The following is a 16,274-nucleotide window of genomic DNA, read 5'->3' on the forward strand; positions in this document are numbered from 1 at the left end:
CCTTTTCCATTTTTGCTCCTGATGCAGGTCTCCTCCCCCTGCAGCCCAGATCTCTCCCGTTCCATACCCACCTGATGAGGTATCCGGACTGGGGCTTGGAGGCAGAGGACCTGTGCAAAGAACAGACATCAGGGAGTAAAAAACATGGGGACAACAGCAGCACCAGGATCGAAGGGGAGTGTCCACGTGGATGTCAAACCAAAAACCCAGCTAAGCAGGCCTGGAGGGATCCCACAGCTGGACTGACCCTGGAGGGATGTTTCAAAACAAAGAACCACCAGAACAAGCTCTGTGAAGGATTTTTATAGGGAAAGTGACTTTTAGGGTTGAGCCAATTAACATTAGCCATGCTGACAGTGTTCTCTGGCCCTACCTCAACTCCCCAGGCAGGGGGAAATCAGACGTGATACAGATGCTGATTATTTTATCACTGCAGAGCAACAGCTCCACTCCAGCTCCTCCGAGGGGGCATTCCCAGGGAGGGAGCACACTCTGACCAGGAGTGGGGAGATCTGGCACAGGGAGAGGGAAGCAGGGAAGTGCCCACGGGGCAAGGCTCTTCCCAGGATTTGGTATTTCAGGATGTTCCTACAAGCTCCTGAGTTCCTGGAGACCCTGAACCAAACTCAGGCCCACCCAGGGCTCCCCTTGCTTGGAGCACTGAGGGGTTGCACCCGCGCAGCAGCTGATGTCCCAGCCCAGCCCCGTGGGGCCCCAAAGGCTCCGTTCCTCTGGAATAAAGTCATCCCTCCATGCTGCTGCACCTCTCAGGAGCCAATCTGTCCAAGGTGAGACGGGACTGTGAGCAGGCTGTCCCCAGAGCTGCGCCGGCAGTAGGAGATGAGGAGGGCACAGAGCGAGAGCAGAGCAGGGGAGGAGCGGGATGGGCCCCTGGAATTACCTGTCCTGCTGGGAAACAGCGGGTTTGGGGGCTGGGGGCCGCCCACCAGCCTGTCCAGACCTGAGGGAACACCAACACGAGGATGGGGTTAATGAAATGCTGAACGTGGCTGTGATGGGTTTGGAGAGAACGGGAAGGGAAGAGGGATTTGGAATTGGGTTTGTTCCCAAGCAAAAAGGAGCTGGGGCAGAGTGGTGTTCCCTGGCACAGGGCGCTGTGTGACATCCAGGGAACCGTCTGATCTCCTGCCTCCTCCATCCTAAACTCCCTCCATCCAGGCCTGCCCCGAGTTTGTCACTCTGAGATGCTGAAGCACAATCTGGCTTCACAAAACTCTGCAGCTCTCCGGAGACTTCCAATCTGCCTGTGCTGCTGAATTCCAGCTCCATGAGGAGATACTTGTCCAAGCTCCTCCCCACCCTGCATTGATCAGAAATAAGCAGGAGCAGCAATTCCTTTGACAGTGTCACTGGCACCACGGGGACCCCAGAACTTGTCACAGCACATCTTGTGCAGCTGGGGCTGTCCCGAGAGCCCAGAGCTCCAGGAGTGTTTGGACAATGCCCTCAGGCACAAGGCGGGATTGTCAGGGGTCTGCAGGGCCGGGCGTCGGATCCACGATCCCGACGGGTCCCTTCCAACTCAGGGAACTGTGATGATGGGAGGGGAAGGAAATGTTCTTACAGGGGGCTGCTCTTCTCCTCGTCCGAGTCGGAGTTGTGGTGCTGGATCCAGCTCTTGTCCCCGCGCAGGGTGGTGCGCACCTTCATCTGCCGGATGATCCTGCGGCGATCCTCGTCGGAGGGTGGGATGAGCCCCCCTGGAGAGCAGCAGAGGGAGGGAAGGAGTCCTGGCGTGACTTTGTGATGCTGGTATCCCTAACTGCCTGCTCTGTTTGTGTGCATGTTGTGTTTTGTACTTTTAAGACAGTTTCCGAGAGCGAAGCAGGGAAAGAAGAAGCGTGCGGTTTGTTTCGAGAAAGCAGCGTTCGCTCTTCTGCATTCCCGCTCCGGGGCTGTGCTCGTCTGGGGCTCGGACAGACAGGACAGAGATCTCTTTGCTTTTAGTTAGTCTTAACTAGCTAAGGCAGAGAAGCTCCGTGCACTGGCATGGTTTTTTTTTGGTTTTTTTTGGTTTGTTTTTTTTTTTTTCCTTAGGACTGTTTAAACCTGCTCCAAATTGAAAAAAACTCACAGATGGGATCTATCCCAGCACAGAGCCCCTCTGTCAGACATTCCAACCCTGGATGAGACTGATGGAAGGTGGAGACATGGCCATCCTGACCTCAGGATCAGCATCCCACAGGATCCCAGGGGTTCACGCAGCGTTCCCACACCTCAGGGAAACATCTCCCCGGTGGTCTGTCCCAGCAGAGACATCCCAGCAGCTCCGGCTGGGCACAGGAAAGAGAGGAAAAGAGGAGAGGGAGGAATTACCTTTAGTGACACCCAGGGACATCATGGTCTCAGCAGCACCTTCCTCTCCTGAGGCCGCTCACAGCCACAAGCCCCTGGAGGAAATGGAGAAGGGGATGAGCAAAATATCAGTTGTGGTGTAAAACCTTGGCAGGCACGGGGAGAGGAGAGCACAGCCAGGGTGGCACAGTAGTGGTGGCACAGCCACGGTGCCCAGGGGATGAGGAGGCTCTGGCCTTGTACCAGAGCTGGGATTTCTCCCCATCCATGAACCTGCAGCATCCAGGGCAGGGAAAAATCAAATCCAGCCTTGCCAGAGGTGCTTCTCCAGATCTGGGAGGAAAGTGGTGGAGGAGACCCACTCAGGTGGGCCAGATCTTCTGAGTCCACAGGACTCCGAGGTTCCTGGAGTAACCTTGGGATTCGTGTCAGGTGGGATGAGAAGGACCCAGGTTAATTCAGCACCTGTCTGTCAGAAATGGTTCTGTTTTCACTCCTCATTTTTCCATGGAAGCTGCAGGATGAGCTTTTGTTTTTGGAGGAGGAAATCAGGCATTGAATCCCAGAATGATTTGGGTTAGATGGGACCTTGAATCTCCTCCAGTTCCAAACCCTTCCATGGCAGGGACACCTTCCAGGTTTTCCCACCCCCAGTCTCCCCTTGCCAAAACTCTCTCCCGGATTCTGGAATGACTCTGCCAGTCAGAAATCAAAAAGGCCCAACCCTCTTTGGGAGAATCTAAGCTGAGGTTGTTGTTCCCTGCTGGTGGGCCTGTCCCTGCAGAATTCCTGGCAGGAATGCTGAGTGCTGATCTCATGGCATTGCTGCTTGGCAAAGCCTCCTCCCCTGGCTTGTCTCAGCCAGGGATCTGCCCGCTGCTCGTCCCCTCCTCTTCCCCAAGGCTCCTCACCCTCTGCAAACATTCCCAGGCATTACACCCATCCCCGTGCAATCCAAATACACGGCAGCCAGCTGACATTCCGGTATCCCTTCTGATATTTGGAATAACCTGTGGTTTCTGGTCCAGCTCGTGTCCTTGGTGCAATCAATCCCTCATCTCGTGCCCTGGATGAATGCAACTGGCGCTCAGCTCGGGGTGCCAGCCTCTGGGATAGAGCACTGGGATGTCCCAGGCAGCAGGAGATCCATGAAAATGGTTAATTCCCACTGACAAAGCATCCAACATGAGCCACCCAGCACAAGGGATAAATGTCCTATCTGCACAGGAGCAAAATCCCATTAAACCGTGTCCTGAGACTGCACGCTCCAAATGGGAATGCCGCCTAAATCCATGCTAAGCAACACAGAATCCCTACTTCCAGAGGCATGGAACGCCACCAAGACAACACACACGGGTTGTTCCCACCTCTGGGGAGCCCTGGGGCTCATGGGCAGCTTTGCTGAGAGCCAGAGATCCTGGTTTGGGATCAAGCCTGGCTGCGGTGTCCCACTGAGGACGCTCTGGAGCTCCTCATCCCGTAAGGAAAGCCATTTGATAAGGACAGCAATTCCAGGCTATTTCATAAGGAAAAGGCAGCTGGAGCCTTGTTTGGATGTCACAGTTCAGGGGCTCTGGGGCAGAGCCCAGCCCAGCTCTCCCTCCTCTCACTCCACGGGGTCCCTGCACAGCCTCTTCCCGTGCCCTGGAGTTTTCCAGCAGCTCCAACAGCACCACCTCCTCCCTCATCCTAGCAGGGAGCTGTCCCTATGGATCACAGCCCGTGGGATGGACAAGGGAGCACCTCCATTGCTGGAATTCTAGAAACCCAGGTTCTGGGATTTTAGTACATAGTAATGTGAGTTAAGATGGAGGATTTTAGGTGTTAAGTTCTTCTTCTTTACTATTTTTTTTTTTTCCCCATGGGTTTAGGTGGTTTTCTGTAATTAGTTGAAAAGGGCCCACATTGCGGGCTTTGGGTAGTTATTACTGGGTTAAAAGTATAAATAACACAGGTGTTACTTTGTTATTTGGGGATTATTGCTTAAATAACTCTAGAAAGAGTTAGAAGCACTCTATTTTACCTGATTTTTCCAGTTTATTAGTTAGATACCTGTTGGAGCCCAGGGCATTCCTTTGGTTGCCCTGGAGGGTCAGGGACCCGGGCAGGGGGGTCTGGGACCCCAGCCCAGGGCTCAGAGAGACACTGGCTTTGATCTCAGTCCCTGGGAAAAACTTCCTACACTGAGAGAAGGTTTACAGGCCACAAGAATGTGAGAAATGGTAGTTTAGCTTATCACAGAATGAGAAAATAATAGTTTTAGGTTCCTAGCGTTGAAGTGAATGGGAGCAAGGTGGAGAATCTGGGGCGTTGTCTCCTTCTTCTTCTCCTTCTCCTTCCCTCACTCCATTGCTGCATTGACGTGGCACAAAGTAGTTAGTGAGGATTGGGTCAAAGTAAAGATGACCTTTTTAGTAATAGTGATGGACATTGGTAAGAAATAGTAAATAAGAAATACGTAGTAAGTAGTATAAAAGATAAGGACAGCCCAGCTCGGGGGGAGATGTGAGGAATCCATGCAGCTGCGAACATCTTGTCGGACTCCGAGAAAATTGTAAGATAAGAAACAATAAACGAAGTATGCAACCTTGAGAAATCTAAACCTGAGAACTCCGTCTCTTCCTTCGGCTCGGCTCGGAGCTGTGCAGGGGAGCAAGGACCCTGAAACCACCTCAATGTTGGGGTAAGCCCCCGACAGATACCGGAATATCACGGCTCAGGAGTCTGTAAATACTATAAATAAATAGTATCTAATAAACAGCCACATCCAAACTCCAATCTGCATTTCCCTTATCTTTCATCCTAACCTCAGCAAAAATAAAGAAACCAAACCCGTAACGCTCCGGCTGTGCCCAAAGCTGCGGAGCTGCCCTGGCCCTGGAGGGGGTAACCTGTCCCTGAGGAGCAGAAGCACAGCCACACCAACACTCCCCTAATAAATTCCACGAGTGCCCGAAAACAGCGAGCCCAGCCCTTAATTGGGAGGGATTCTGCTTTCCACGGAAAGCGCTGGAGCAGCCGCAATTACCCTGCAGGAGATGAAGCGCTCGCTGTTCTTTCAAAGCTGACGGGAGCTCCTCTCCCCTGCCAGCCACCCTCCTTTTTGATGGCTCAGCTGGGGCTTTTAAATGTTAATAACAAGTTTTCATCCTGCTGTTTGTAGCAGGGCCGGGGTAATGGCCCCTTTGTGCCTGACAGCGCCTCGCTCCCCGTGCGTTCTGGGGATGAGCTGGATCAGAGTTGGACCCAGCTCCGAGGATTGAGGGAATGCCCTGGGAAGAGGAAGTGGAGCTGCTTGGATCCCGTAAATCCAGTTTTCCTGGGAGCACCATGGGTGCCTTTAGGCTCCAGAACTGTCCCCGCAGCCAGGCCAGCCGCGGAGCCCAGCTCTGAGCGCTCCTGCTCCCCGCCTCTCGCTTCCTGGCCCTGGGACAGGATTCCCCAAGCTCCACGCTCACTTTTCCATGCTGATCCCTGTCTCAGCTGGACCCTTTCGGGACAGGAACCCCCAGGTCCCGCTGCTGCCTTCCCTGTCCCCGCCAGGCCTTGGTGGCACCCGATGACCTTGAAGGTCCCTGCCAGCCTCGATGGCTCGGGGGTTCCTGGAACAGGAGTAAAGCTCCGGGTGCCTCACACAAAGGGCATCCACAGAGGCCGACCTGTGCCCTCACAGGCTGATTTCCCTCAGCCCAAAGCCCACGTGGTGCCACTGACGCACCCGGCTCCAAAGTGATCCCGTCCTGCCCACGGTGATCCGGGCTCCACCCGAGGGGATCCAGCAGCAGCTCCGGGCTCTGCTCCCACCAGCTGAGCCCCTGCTGGAGCTCTCCATGGATCCCTCCCGTGCTCCTGCCCCTGCCCACAGCACAGAACTCCTTTCCCCCAGGAGCTGGGCACTACTGGAGGACTTGGCCGGTGACCCGAAGGCCCTCGGCTGCGAGCAGCACCCAGGGCAGCCACGCGGAAAAAATCTCCTGCTTTGAGGGTAATTGATGCCTGTTCTGACCTTCACAAGCCTCCAATTAAAATGTGTTTAAAGCTCGCAAGAGGTTTGAACCTCCTTCCCTGGAGCCTCCTCAAGCCTGTTGGGAGTTTTGGCCTCCAGCCCCATCTCCGGGCCAGGTCCCCACTTCCACGTGGAAGGTGGGAATTTGATGTGACACAAAGCACATCCAGCTTTTGGAAAGCCACGGGAAGAAGAGCAGGGGGAGGAGGCTTTTCCTTTCTCCCCTGGCAAGGGTTGCCAGCCCCAGCAGGCAGATCCAGAGCCCGGCACTGCCTCCCGGGGGGGCACAGACTCGGATTTCTCTGCAGCAGCCGTAGCACACAATGCAAACCTTGTCCCTGCTCTGCCCTGATGTCACCTGACACCCGATCTGCTGAGAAAGGACAGCACTGAGTGGGAAGGAGCCCTGCCAGATCCACCTCAACCCCTGCCAGATCCACCCCAGCTCCAGGCAGCTCCTGCTGGAGCAGCACCTGGGCCCAGTGGTTGTGACATTTTTAAGCCAGCATTCTTAATACTGGATTTAGTTCACCTCTGGACTCCGACTTGAAGCACATCCCATTCCTGGGAAGGGTGGACACTCCTGTCCCGCTGTCTGCACTTGGGGACACGAGGGGCGACGAGAATTTCACCTCAGGCTCCACGCTGGGAACTCACAACCCGCACCCGAGGATCTCATCCTGTGCACAGGGGCTCCGACTTTGGAGGTGGAGGTTCTGAGGGAGCCTCTGAAAGTCCAGACCCAGCCTGAGACCCTGGCACAGGTTACCCAGAGCAGCTGTGGCTGCCCCTGGATCCCTGGCAGTGCCCAAGGCCAGGCTGGACACTGGGGCACCCTGGGACACTGGGAGGTGTCCCTGCCACGGCAGGGGTGGCACTGGCTGAGCTTTGAGGTCCTTCCAACCCAAACTGTTCTGGGATTCCAGGTTTTAGACAATGCTTTTTCATTCCTGCCTTTCCCTTTTTCCATGCAGTGACTGTTTAACGCCGATGCTGTTCCATAAACATTGGGGATATTTAAGAAGCGCCGGGAGATTTCTTGAAGTCAAGCTGTGAACAATCAGGAATTCAATAATTGAAACAGTCCAGGCAACCTTAAATCAAGCCCTAAATCCGCCCTTCTGGGCTTGTGCAACACACAACAGCTCATGCCTGCTTCATGAGCCAGAACCGCTCACGATCCCAGAATCCCTGAGGCTGGAAAAGAGCTCTGGGATCATCGAGTCCAAGCTGTGCCCAATGCCCACCTTGTCCCCAGCCCAGAGCACTGAGTGTCACCTCCAGGCCTTCCTTGGACACCCCCAGGGATGGAGACTCCAAACCAGCCCCTACCAAGCCCTGACCGCCCTTTCCATGGAGAAATTCCTGCTGATGTCCATCCTGGAGCTCTGTCCTGACCCCACTCGTGGCTGCAGCAGAGCCTGGGGCTGTGCAGGAGCTCTGAGGAGCCTCACCCCAGCACCACATTCCCTTGGGATCTTCTCTGCCTGACCTGAGGACAGTGAAGGTCTCTTTTTCCCTGCATATGGGGAAAAAACCTGCAGCCGGAGCGGGGAATCCTGCCCAGACCTCAGGAGCAGGAGCAAGGCGGACGCGTTCCAGACAACGCGCGAAAAGCCGCAAGCGCACAATTAGAATTTTCTTTCATCCGCTCACAACCACACAACCCACAAAAAAAGAAGGGGAAAAAAAAAAAAAAAAAAAAAAGAAAAAAAATCCTGTTGAAGCTGGCACAGCCTCGATCTATTGAAGTCAGGAAACTGTGGCATGAGCTCCATGAGAGCAGCACGGCGCCCTGCCCATCCCCAGGGATCATCCCGGGAGCTCCCAGCAGGAGCACCCCCAGCACAAAACCTCACCCCTGCTACTGCCAGAGAGTCTCGAGTCGTTTTCACCGTCCTGGGTGTGCAGTTTCATTGCTCTAATTACATGGAATTAATTCCTAATTGCTCAGCTAATTTCTGGGTTTGAAAGGAAGGATGTGCAGGACGTTCGCCACGCCCGCACGCCGCTGACCTCGAGCCTTGATGCGCGAGGATGAAAGGGGAAAGGGAGGAAAAATGGGGTTTGCGACAGAGGTGGAGCGCTGTGTTTGTGTCGCTAACTCAGAGCAGGACAAAAGCTCCTTGAAGCCTCATGACATCACAGAGACACCACGAAGTCTTGACAAGAGAACACAACTTTTTTGTGGAAGAAAGTTAAATCTGCCACTTACGGAAATTGGGGTTTCCACTTAAGTCCTGGTCATTTTTTTATTTTGGGAACAAATGTACTGAATCATTGGCTGGATGAATAAAATCAGCTGAGTTTATAATAAAATCAATAAAATACCCTAAACAAATCCTCCTGATCCAGCTGAGGAGGAAGGACATCCCTGCTTCCCACCCTGCCCGGGTGAATCCAGCTCATCCTCCGGAGTGGGGTCTGTCCTGGAGCAGGGGGACAGGGAAACGGGGATGACATTCCCCGGATTTGGGTGAAGCAACGACAGAGGGAGGTGCTCTCTCCTCTGTGCCAGCTCTGCCACTCCTTCCCAGGGCGCTGATTTCACACTGATTCAGGGACAAACAAAACAAGGCAGAGCAGGAGAGAGGGAGAAATCTCCGCCTGCACCCCCTGTGTCCCACAGGAGTCCTGGAGGGGCACAGAGAGCTGGAGCCCCCCACCCCAGAACTCTCCAGAGGTTCTCAGGGGTCACAGGTTTGACTTTCCCCGGCGGTGTCCGGGCTCTGCCCACGCCCAGACCTGTCCCAGGTAGGTCACGGCCGTGCCCCGTGGAAATCCAGAGGGGAAAGGGATTCAGGAGGATGTGGGGCCGTGGGCAGAGAGGGAATTTGAGATCAGACAGGTGCAACAAAGCCCGGGAGCCAAACCTCAGCCTCAGCCCCGTTCCTGTAGGAAGCCCATCCCTGCGGAACTCACGCTTTGATCCAAGACACCCCTGAAAAGCTCCCCTTCCCCCGGAGCAGGAGGATTCACGGTATCCCCCCGCAGGACAGCGCAGCCCTGCTCTCCCTCACCCTCCCGGGCGGGTGAAGCACCCGCAGCACCCCCAGGTCGCGGCGCTCCGGCCCAGCCCTGCCCGGTTCTACCTGCGGAGTTTCCCCAGGTGCGGTTCCCGACGCGCTCCCGGCAGCGGCGGCTCCGAGCGGCCCTGGCACGGCTGCGGCACACCTGAGCCCTTACCTGCCGAGAGGGCCGGCCCCGGGAAGCCAAGCCTTGTTTTGAGGAGGAGACTTGGGTGTGTTTTGCCCTTCGGGGGGAATCAAACAGGTTTCTCCGTTCGGCGGCGCGGGCTCCCTCCCCTCCCTGTAGGCTCTGCTCTGCATTCCGGGCATTCTCCAGCGAATGCCGCGCTCCTCTGCCCTGTGGGACAGCACTGGCACAGCCCAGAGCAGCCCCCCAGCTCTCACCCCGTGGGATTTCCCCTCGGGACAAGCACTGCCAGGGCAGCGGGAGCAGGGCCCCCACCGCTGCTCGGGTCCCGCTTTGGTACCCAGGGAGCATCAGGGACCGCGGCCGTAATTAACCCTCGACGCTGATTGTCTACTTGGAACTCATTAAGGAGGCCCACAGGTGTGATAATCGCAGGGGAAATTGCCGGGCATTCCGCTCTTCCTCACTTTATTTCCCTTTCTAATTGTTCCGGTCAGAGCACGGGCCCCGAGGGGCGGCTGTGGGGACAGCCGGGCACAGCCAGACCCCGGGACACGATTTTTGCCCAGCCCTAAAGCCTGGCAGATGGAGCTGTGTGTTTAGAGCTGTCCTGAGGAGTCAGGGCTTCAGCCTGGCACTGCCGCAGGGTGGGAAGGACCAGAGAATGCCAGAACAGTTCGGGTTGGGAGGGATGGTAAAGCTGAGCCAGTGCCACCGCTGCCATGGCAGGGACACCTCCCACTGTCCCAGGCTGCTCCAGCCTGGCCTTGGGCACTGCCAGGGATCCAGGGGCAGCCACAGCTGCTCTGGGCACCCTGTGCCAGGGCCTCAGCACCCTGACAGGGAACAATTCCTGATTCCCAATCTCCCATCCAGCCCTGCCCTCTGGCAGTGGGAGCCATTCCCTGTGTCCTGTCCCTCCATCCCTTGTCCCCAGTCCCTCTCCAGCTCTCCTGGAGCCCCTTTGGGCCCTGGAAGGGCTCGGAGCTCTCCCTGGATCCATCTCCTCTCCAGGTGAACATTCCCAGCTCTCCCAGCCTGGCTCCAGCTCTGCAGCAGCTCCGTGGTCTCCTCCAGCCCTGGAGGTGATTGAGCACCCACCAGGATCCCCTCTCCCCTGCTCCATGGTTCAAGCACAGGTCATGCTGAGCCTGGAGCAGCTGGAAAGGAAAGATCCTGCTCTGTCCCCCTGCATCTGCAGTGGGATCATGGGCAAATATTCCATTGTTCCATCCCATTGTTCCATCCCATCCCATCCCATTGTTCCATCCCACCCCATTCCACCCCATCCCATTGTTCCATCCCACCCCATTCCACCCCATCCCATTGTTCCATCCCATCCCATCCATCCCATCCCATCCCATCCCACCCCATCCCACCCCATCCCACCCCATCCCATCCCATCCCATCCCATCCCATCCCATCCCATCCCATCCCATCCCATCCCATCCCATCCCATCCCATCCCATCCCATCCCATCCCATTGTTCCATCCCACCCCATTCCACCCCATCCCATTGTTCCATCCCATCCCATCCCATCCCATCCCATCCATCCCATCCCATCCCATTATCCCATCCCATCCCATCCCATCCCACCCCATCCCATCCCATCCCATCCCATCCCATCCCATCCCACCCCATCCCATCCCACCCCATCCCATTATCCCACCCCATCCCATCCCATCCCATCCCATCCCATCCCATCCCATCCCATCCCATCCCATCCCATTATCCCACCCCACCCCATTATCCCCTCCCAGCGGGATGTGCTCGCTCAGGGCCGATCCCCCGTTCCTGGCTCCCGGCAGCACAGCCAGGATGACATCAGGGGTTTTCAGGCACGGACGCGTTCCTCCAGCCCCAGATCTTCCTCTCCCATCTGCTCGGGCTCAGCAGCAGCCGCGCTCAGCTGAGCTGTGCCGGGGCTGCCGCTGATCCCGGCTGCGATAAGCCGGGCTTTCCAGAGCCGCGCCCTGAGCTCCCGGCGGGCCGGGCTGTCCAGCTCAGGGAAATGGGAGTTGTTTAAAGCCAGCTGGGAGAGCGCAGCCCGGACCCTTCCTGGGAGAGCATCCTCTGCTCCAGGGCTCCAGCTGACGGCGCAGCGTTATTTTCGGTACGCCCTGAGTCACGCCGGCGTTTGCTGAAGGTTTGTCCGGGTTCTCCCCTGAAATAACAGTGAGTAACAACCCGGCCTGGCCAGCCCTGCAGGTACAGGGGCGCCCGAAGCACCGCAGGGACACCCAGGGACTCAGGGCTCTGGCTTTTCCCGGTGGGAACACAGAGTTCCACACCGAATGTTCAAAAACCGGGGAAGAAGAAAAAAAAAAAAAAAAAAAAGTACTAGTGATGAGCAACTCGATGTCAAACTCTGAGAGAAAAGGATGAGGAGCTCCCAAAGCAGCACCAGGAGGTCGCTGTTGGTCGAGGAGATGCATCCCCACGGTGTGGACAGCAGGGGAGGGTTTGGGCTCTGCCCCTGTGCCCCCTCGGGTGGGAGCCCACCCGCAGATCTGCCCTGGGCCAGCGCAGGGAGCGGCTGGAGCGGCAGGACAGGGCCCAGAGGAGGCTCCAGGATGAGCAGAGGATGGAGCAGCTCTGCTGGGAGGAAAGGATTGTTCAGCCTGGAGAGGAGCAGCTTTGGGGTGAGCTCAGTGTGACCTCCCAGTGCCTGAAGAAGCTGACAGCTTCTAGCAGAGGCTCAGGGACAGGCTCCAGATTTCTGCTGGGGAGCTGTTCACATCGGGAGTTAAACTCTGCCGAATTCAGGATGCTCCAGGAAAAGACACCAACCCCGGTCTCACCTGGAGCAGCACAGGTGCCCTGCACACCTTTGGAGGAAACCCGAGTGTGCTGAAGTCAACGACAAAAAAAGTCCTTTATACTCATCCGACCTGAGCAGAATCCAAGAGGGGAATTCTTCCATTTTCCCACCGAATGTGGTTAAAACCAAGAGGCCTGGCCCCTCCTCAGCCACGAGGCAAGGCTCAGGTAAAGCTGTGCCTGAGCCCAGCCCAGAGCAGGAGCAGGGCCCTGTCTCCCATCCCAACCCCACAACATCTCCAGGGACACACACACACACACACACACACTCCTGCAGCATGGGAGAGCAGGAAAAAGGAGCCCTTTCCCCCAGCTCCAGTTAAACATTACTGTTACAAACTAAATTTCAGCCTGGACTCTCTGACTTTACCACGGAGTGGATTTTCATGGGATCTCCTGTCCGAGGAAAGCACGAAGACCCGTTCCCGTGAGGATATCCCACAGCTGGCTCTCCAGCCGCTTCCAGAGCAGCTGGGTGGCAGCAGCTGTAACCCCACGGCTCGCCCCTGCAGGAGCAGGGATGTCTGCAAGGAACCTGCCCCAGCCTGGAAACCCGGGCAGCCGATTTGATGGGAAGGGGCTTTTACCAAACGGAGCCAGCCGTGTTTGAACAGCCCCTGCAACATCCTGTAACTTTTCCCAGTATTTTCTGGCGATGAGAGATCCACCAGCTGTTACCCTGGTTTTTCTGAGTTTCTTTATTAGCCTTTTGATTTTCATAAATGGAGTCAGATCTTTTAGTTACTGTAGAATATTAGAGCAGTTTTTCTACCTTTCCCACAGAAGTAATATAAACAAACCCTTTGTTTTTCATTCTTTGTCCTTTGTTTGCATATTTCTAACCTGAAAACAATTGTAACTGACAATTGGTCTGGCCACTGAGGCTGAGGGGTGGAAACCCCCAAAAGCCAATCTTCTGCTAGACCCACAAATGTATAAAAGTAAAAGAATAAACAAAGGGGTCTCTTCTCTCCGCCCTTTCAGCTGGGAGCTGGATCAGAAGAACCTCTGCAGAAATCTCTTGTCTTCGTGTGATTTCTTTGTGTTTCACGGTGACACACCAGCCCCGCTGCAGAGCACGGAGCTGCTCTGGGACGTTTCCTGCTTTCCCGATACCACTTTCTCCAGCCCCTCCCTGGAGCCGAAGGGGGAGGACAGGTGAGTAACGCCGCAGTCCTGTGGCCTTTGCAGAGGTGCCACCAGCCCAGCGGAGCCCCAGCGGAGCCGTGACGAGTCGCAGGGTGTAAAACCACTACACCCATTTGTTACGAGGGAATCCAACTGGTTTTTTCACCGGGCGTCACTCCGGAGCTCCGCCAGAATGCCAGACCTCACCTTCCTAATAGCAGGGCATTGTCCGCCCCAGACTATTCCCTGCTGGAATACAGCAACCTCCCTGTGGTCACGGACACGCCCGCACGCTCCTGGAGCTCCGGGGAGCCGGCGGTGACACGAAGTGTCGCTGTCAGCAGAGCCGGGGCGCGGCAGAGGCAGAGCTGTGGGTACCAGCGCACCCCGAACGCGCTGTGCCGCAAGCAGGGAGATGCTGGTTTATCCTCAGCTGCTCGGCGAGGTCCCCGCAGGCTCTGAGGCAAAGGAGCTGCTCTTCCCCCTGCCCTGACAGAGCCCAGCGTTGCACCACTCCACCCCCGTGGGCCTGGCACCAGCCGGCGCTTGCACAAGCGGCAGCGAAACTCGGGGAGGGAATTGTCCCGAGGAGCAGGGGCCAGCCCATCCTGCCGCGGCTGGGAGGTGTGGGAATGTCCCGGTGCTCCCCGGCATCGGCGCGTTGGGGTGACTGGGTGTACTGAGATAGAAAACACCCCTTCCACGGTGTGATATATGACCTAAAGTTAATTCGTGTTAGGTAATGTGAGATGTAATTGTTACTGAGGCACACAAAGCAGTCACACGCAGACAAGAGATTTTCGCAGAGGTTCCTCTGATCCAGCTCGCAGCTGAAAGAGCGGAGAGAAGAGACCCCTTTGTTTATTCTTTTACTTTTTATACATTTGTGGGTCTAGCAGAAGATTGGCTTTTTGGGGTTTCTACCCCTCAGCCTCAGTGGCCAGACCAACTGTCAGTTACAATTGTTTTCAGGTTAGAAATATGCAAACAAAGGATAGAGAATGAAAAACAAAGGATTTGTTTATATTACTTCTGTGGGAAAGGTAGAAAACTGCTCTAATATTGTACAGTAACTAAAAGATCTGACTCCATTTATAAAAATCAAAAGGCTAATAAAAAAACTCAGAAAAAACAGGGTAACATGTAATTAATTCACGGTGAAATGTAGCGATACGCACTATAAAATTGATCTGCGTTCGGTCTGATTTAAGATCTGTAAACCCAAAGTGTGTTTAGGGTTAACTGAGACTAAAAAGCTGCACGAAGGGACACGGGGGTTGGGAAAAGGAAAAATTTCTGCCGAGAACCGGCTCGGGATAACAAAAAACAAACAAAAAAACCCTTAAAGAATAGAAAATAGGAGAGTGGTCGTACCTTCCCCGGAGATGGGCGTGCTAACGATCGAACGATTTGGAGAAGATCGGTATCTTATCTGTTCCGGCCCGATTTAACATTTCCAAACCTTCTCCGGACCCGGCAATCACGGCATTGTTCCACTCCGAGAATCTATTCAACTGACCCAGGACCTGAACGTGAACACCTAATCAAGCTACCACGAAGCAAGAGTTCTATGGTATCTGTCCACTCTCAGCGAAAGGCTGTATAAAAACGGGCGGTGCTGGGCACAATTTGTGAACAGAGGGGATTTCGGAGCGACAGAGTCCGTTACCGCCTTCACCCAGTGCCGAAACCCCGGGGTTTGACGCCGTTCCTTTTAATTGTGGCTATCGGAGACTGAATTTAAGTCTCAAAATAAAATCCTAAATTTTGATTTGCCGAATTTGGCTTGTCAGTTTATTACACACAGCTTCCCAAAACGCTGAGCTCGAGCCCTGCGGCCTGTCCTGGATCCCTGTGTCCTGGAAATCCCCCAGGGCTTGCAGGGTGCAAAGGTCACGCTGCTCCCAAACCTCACTGAATGCTGGAGTGGTTTGTCCAGCCCATGGGCAGGGACACTGTTGACACCCTCCACCATCCCAGCCCGCTCCCAGCCCTGTGCAGCCAGGCCTTGGACACCCCCGGAGCGCTCTCCGTGCCTTTTTGCTCCCTGGGCATGCAGAGTCATTTCTGACCTGCTTTTATCCATTTTTCCTCTTCCCTATTTCTGCTAATTACAGCCAAGCCACCCTTTTTCCTCTCTGGAGGTGTGTCTGGACCAGGGCTTCCCCCACATTCCAAGGGCAAAACTGGGAGGAATTCCTTGGACAATCCTCCTGAGCAAGTTCCCGTTGCAATCTCTGTAAGAAGGGAACGGGGGTTTTGGTTACCTTAACTCCACCTACAAAAGCACTTTTAAAGCATTCCCCCTTCCCTCCCTCTCCTTTCCCCAGGATAAGCAACAGAAGATCTCTCTTTATCTCTCCCACTGCCAAAACCTGTCTCAGGTCAGCAAAATAAGGAGCTGCAGCAAGGAAAAGCCAGGAAAGCAGAGAGAGGGAGATAAGGAGTTTGCTGAGAGTGCTCCAGGGAACTCTTTGAAGTTGAGAGGAGCTCCCGTTGAGTGTTTCCGACAGGGACGGGCTGCACCTGCATTTGATCCTCGATCTTGGGAAGGAAAGTTTGATGATGGCAGCTTGGCTTCGCAGCCTCTGCTCGCTGACGCACACGAAACACGGACGGTCGTAAAAATCCCTGGATGGTTTGGGTTGGGTTGGGTTGGGAGGGATGGTAAAGCTCATCCAGTGCCATGGCAGGGACACCTCCCACTGTCCCAGGCTGCCCCAGTGTCCAACCTGGCCTTGGGCACTGCCAGGGATCCAGGGGCAGCCACAGCTGCTCTGGGCACCCTGTGCCAGTGTTTTTGCCCACTCACAGGGACGCTAGTTGTTTCTGCTTAGCTAGGGACAA

General features: G+C 55.4%; 1 protein-coding gene across 6 annotated transcripts in view; it reads right to left on the reverse strand.

Annotated features, from left to right (window-relative positions):
• The window catches only part of ZNF185 (zinc finger protein 185 with LIM domain), a 30,403-nt gene extending 20,607 nt beyond the window's left edge, over positions 1–9,796 (reverse strand). For 5 of the 6 annotated variants that reach the window (XM_040083783.1, XM_040083784.1, XM_040083782.1 and 2 more), the window contains exons 1-5: positions 9,509–9,796; positions 2,338–2,411; positions 1,586–1,721; positions 902–961; positions 72–110 (exon numbers count right to left, since the gene is read on the reverse strand). In XM_040083783.1, the coding sequence (XP_039939717.1) occupies positions 72–110; positions 902–961; positions 1,586–1,721; positions 2,338–2,362 (260 nt within the window). In that variant the 5' untranslated portion in view covers positions 2,363–2,411; positions 9,509–9,796. Of the gene's footprint in view, positions 1–71; positions 111–901; positions 962–1,585; positions 1,722–2,337; positions 2,412–9,414 lie in introns of all 6 variants that reach the window. The other variant, XM_040083781.1, reaches the window with a different exon arrangement.
• Between the last annotated feature and the right edge of the window lie 6,478 nt (positions 9,797–16,274).

Source organism: Hirundo rustica, chromosome 21 (assembly GCF_015227805.2).
Source record: "Hirundo rustica isolate bHirRus1 chromosome 21, bHirRus1.pri.v3, whole genome shotgun sequence".
NCBI lineage: Eukaryota > Metazoa > Chordata > Aves > Passeriformes > Hirundinidae > Hirundo > Hirundo rustica.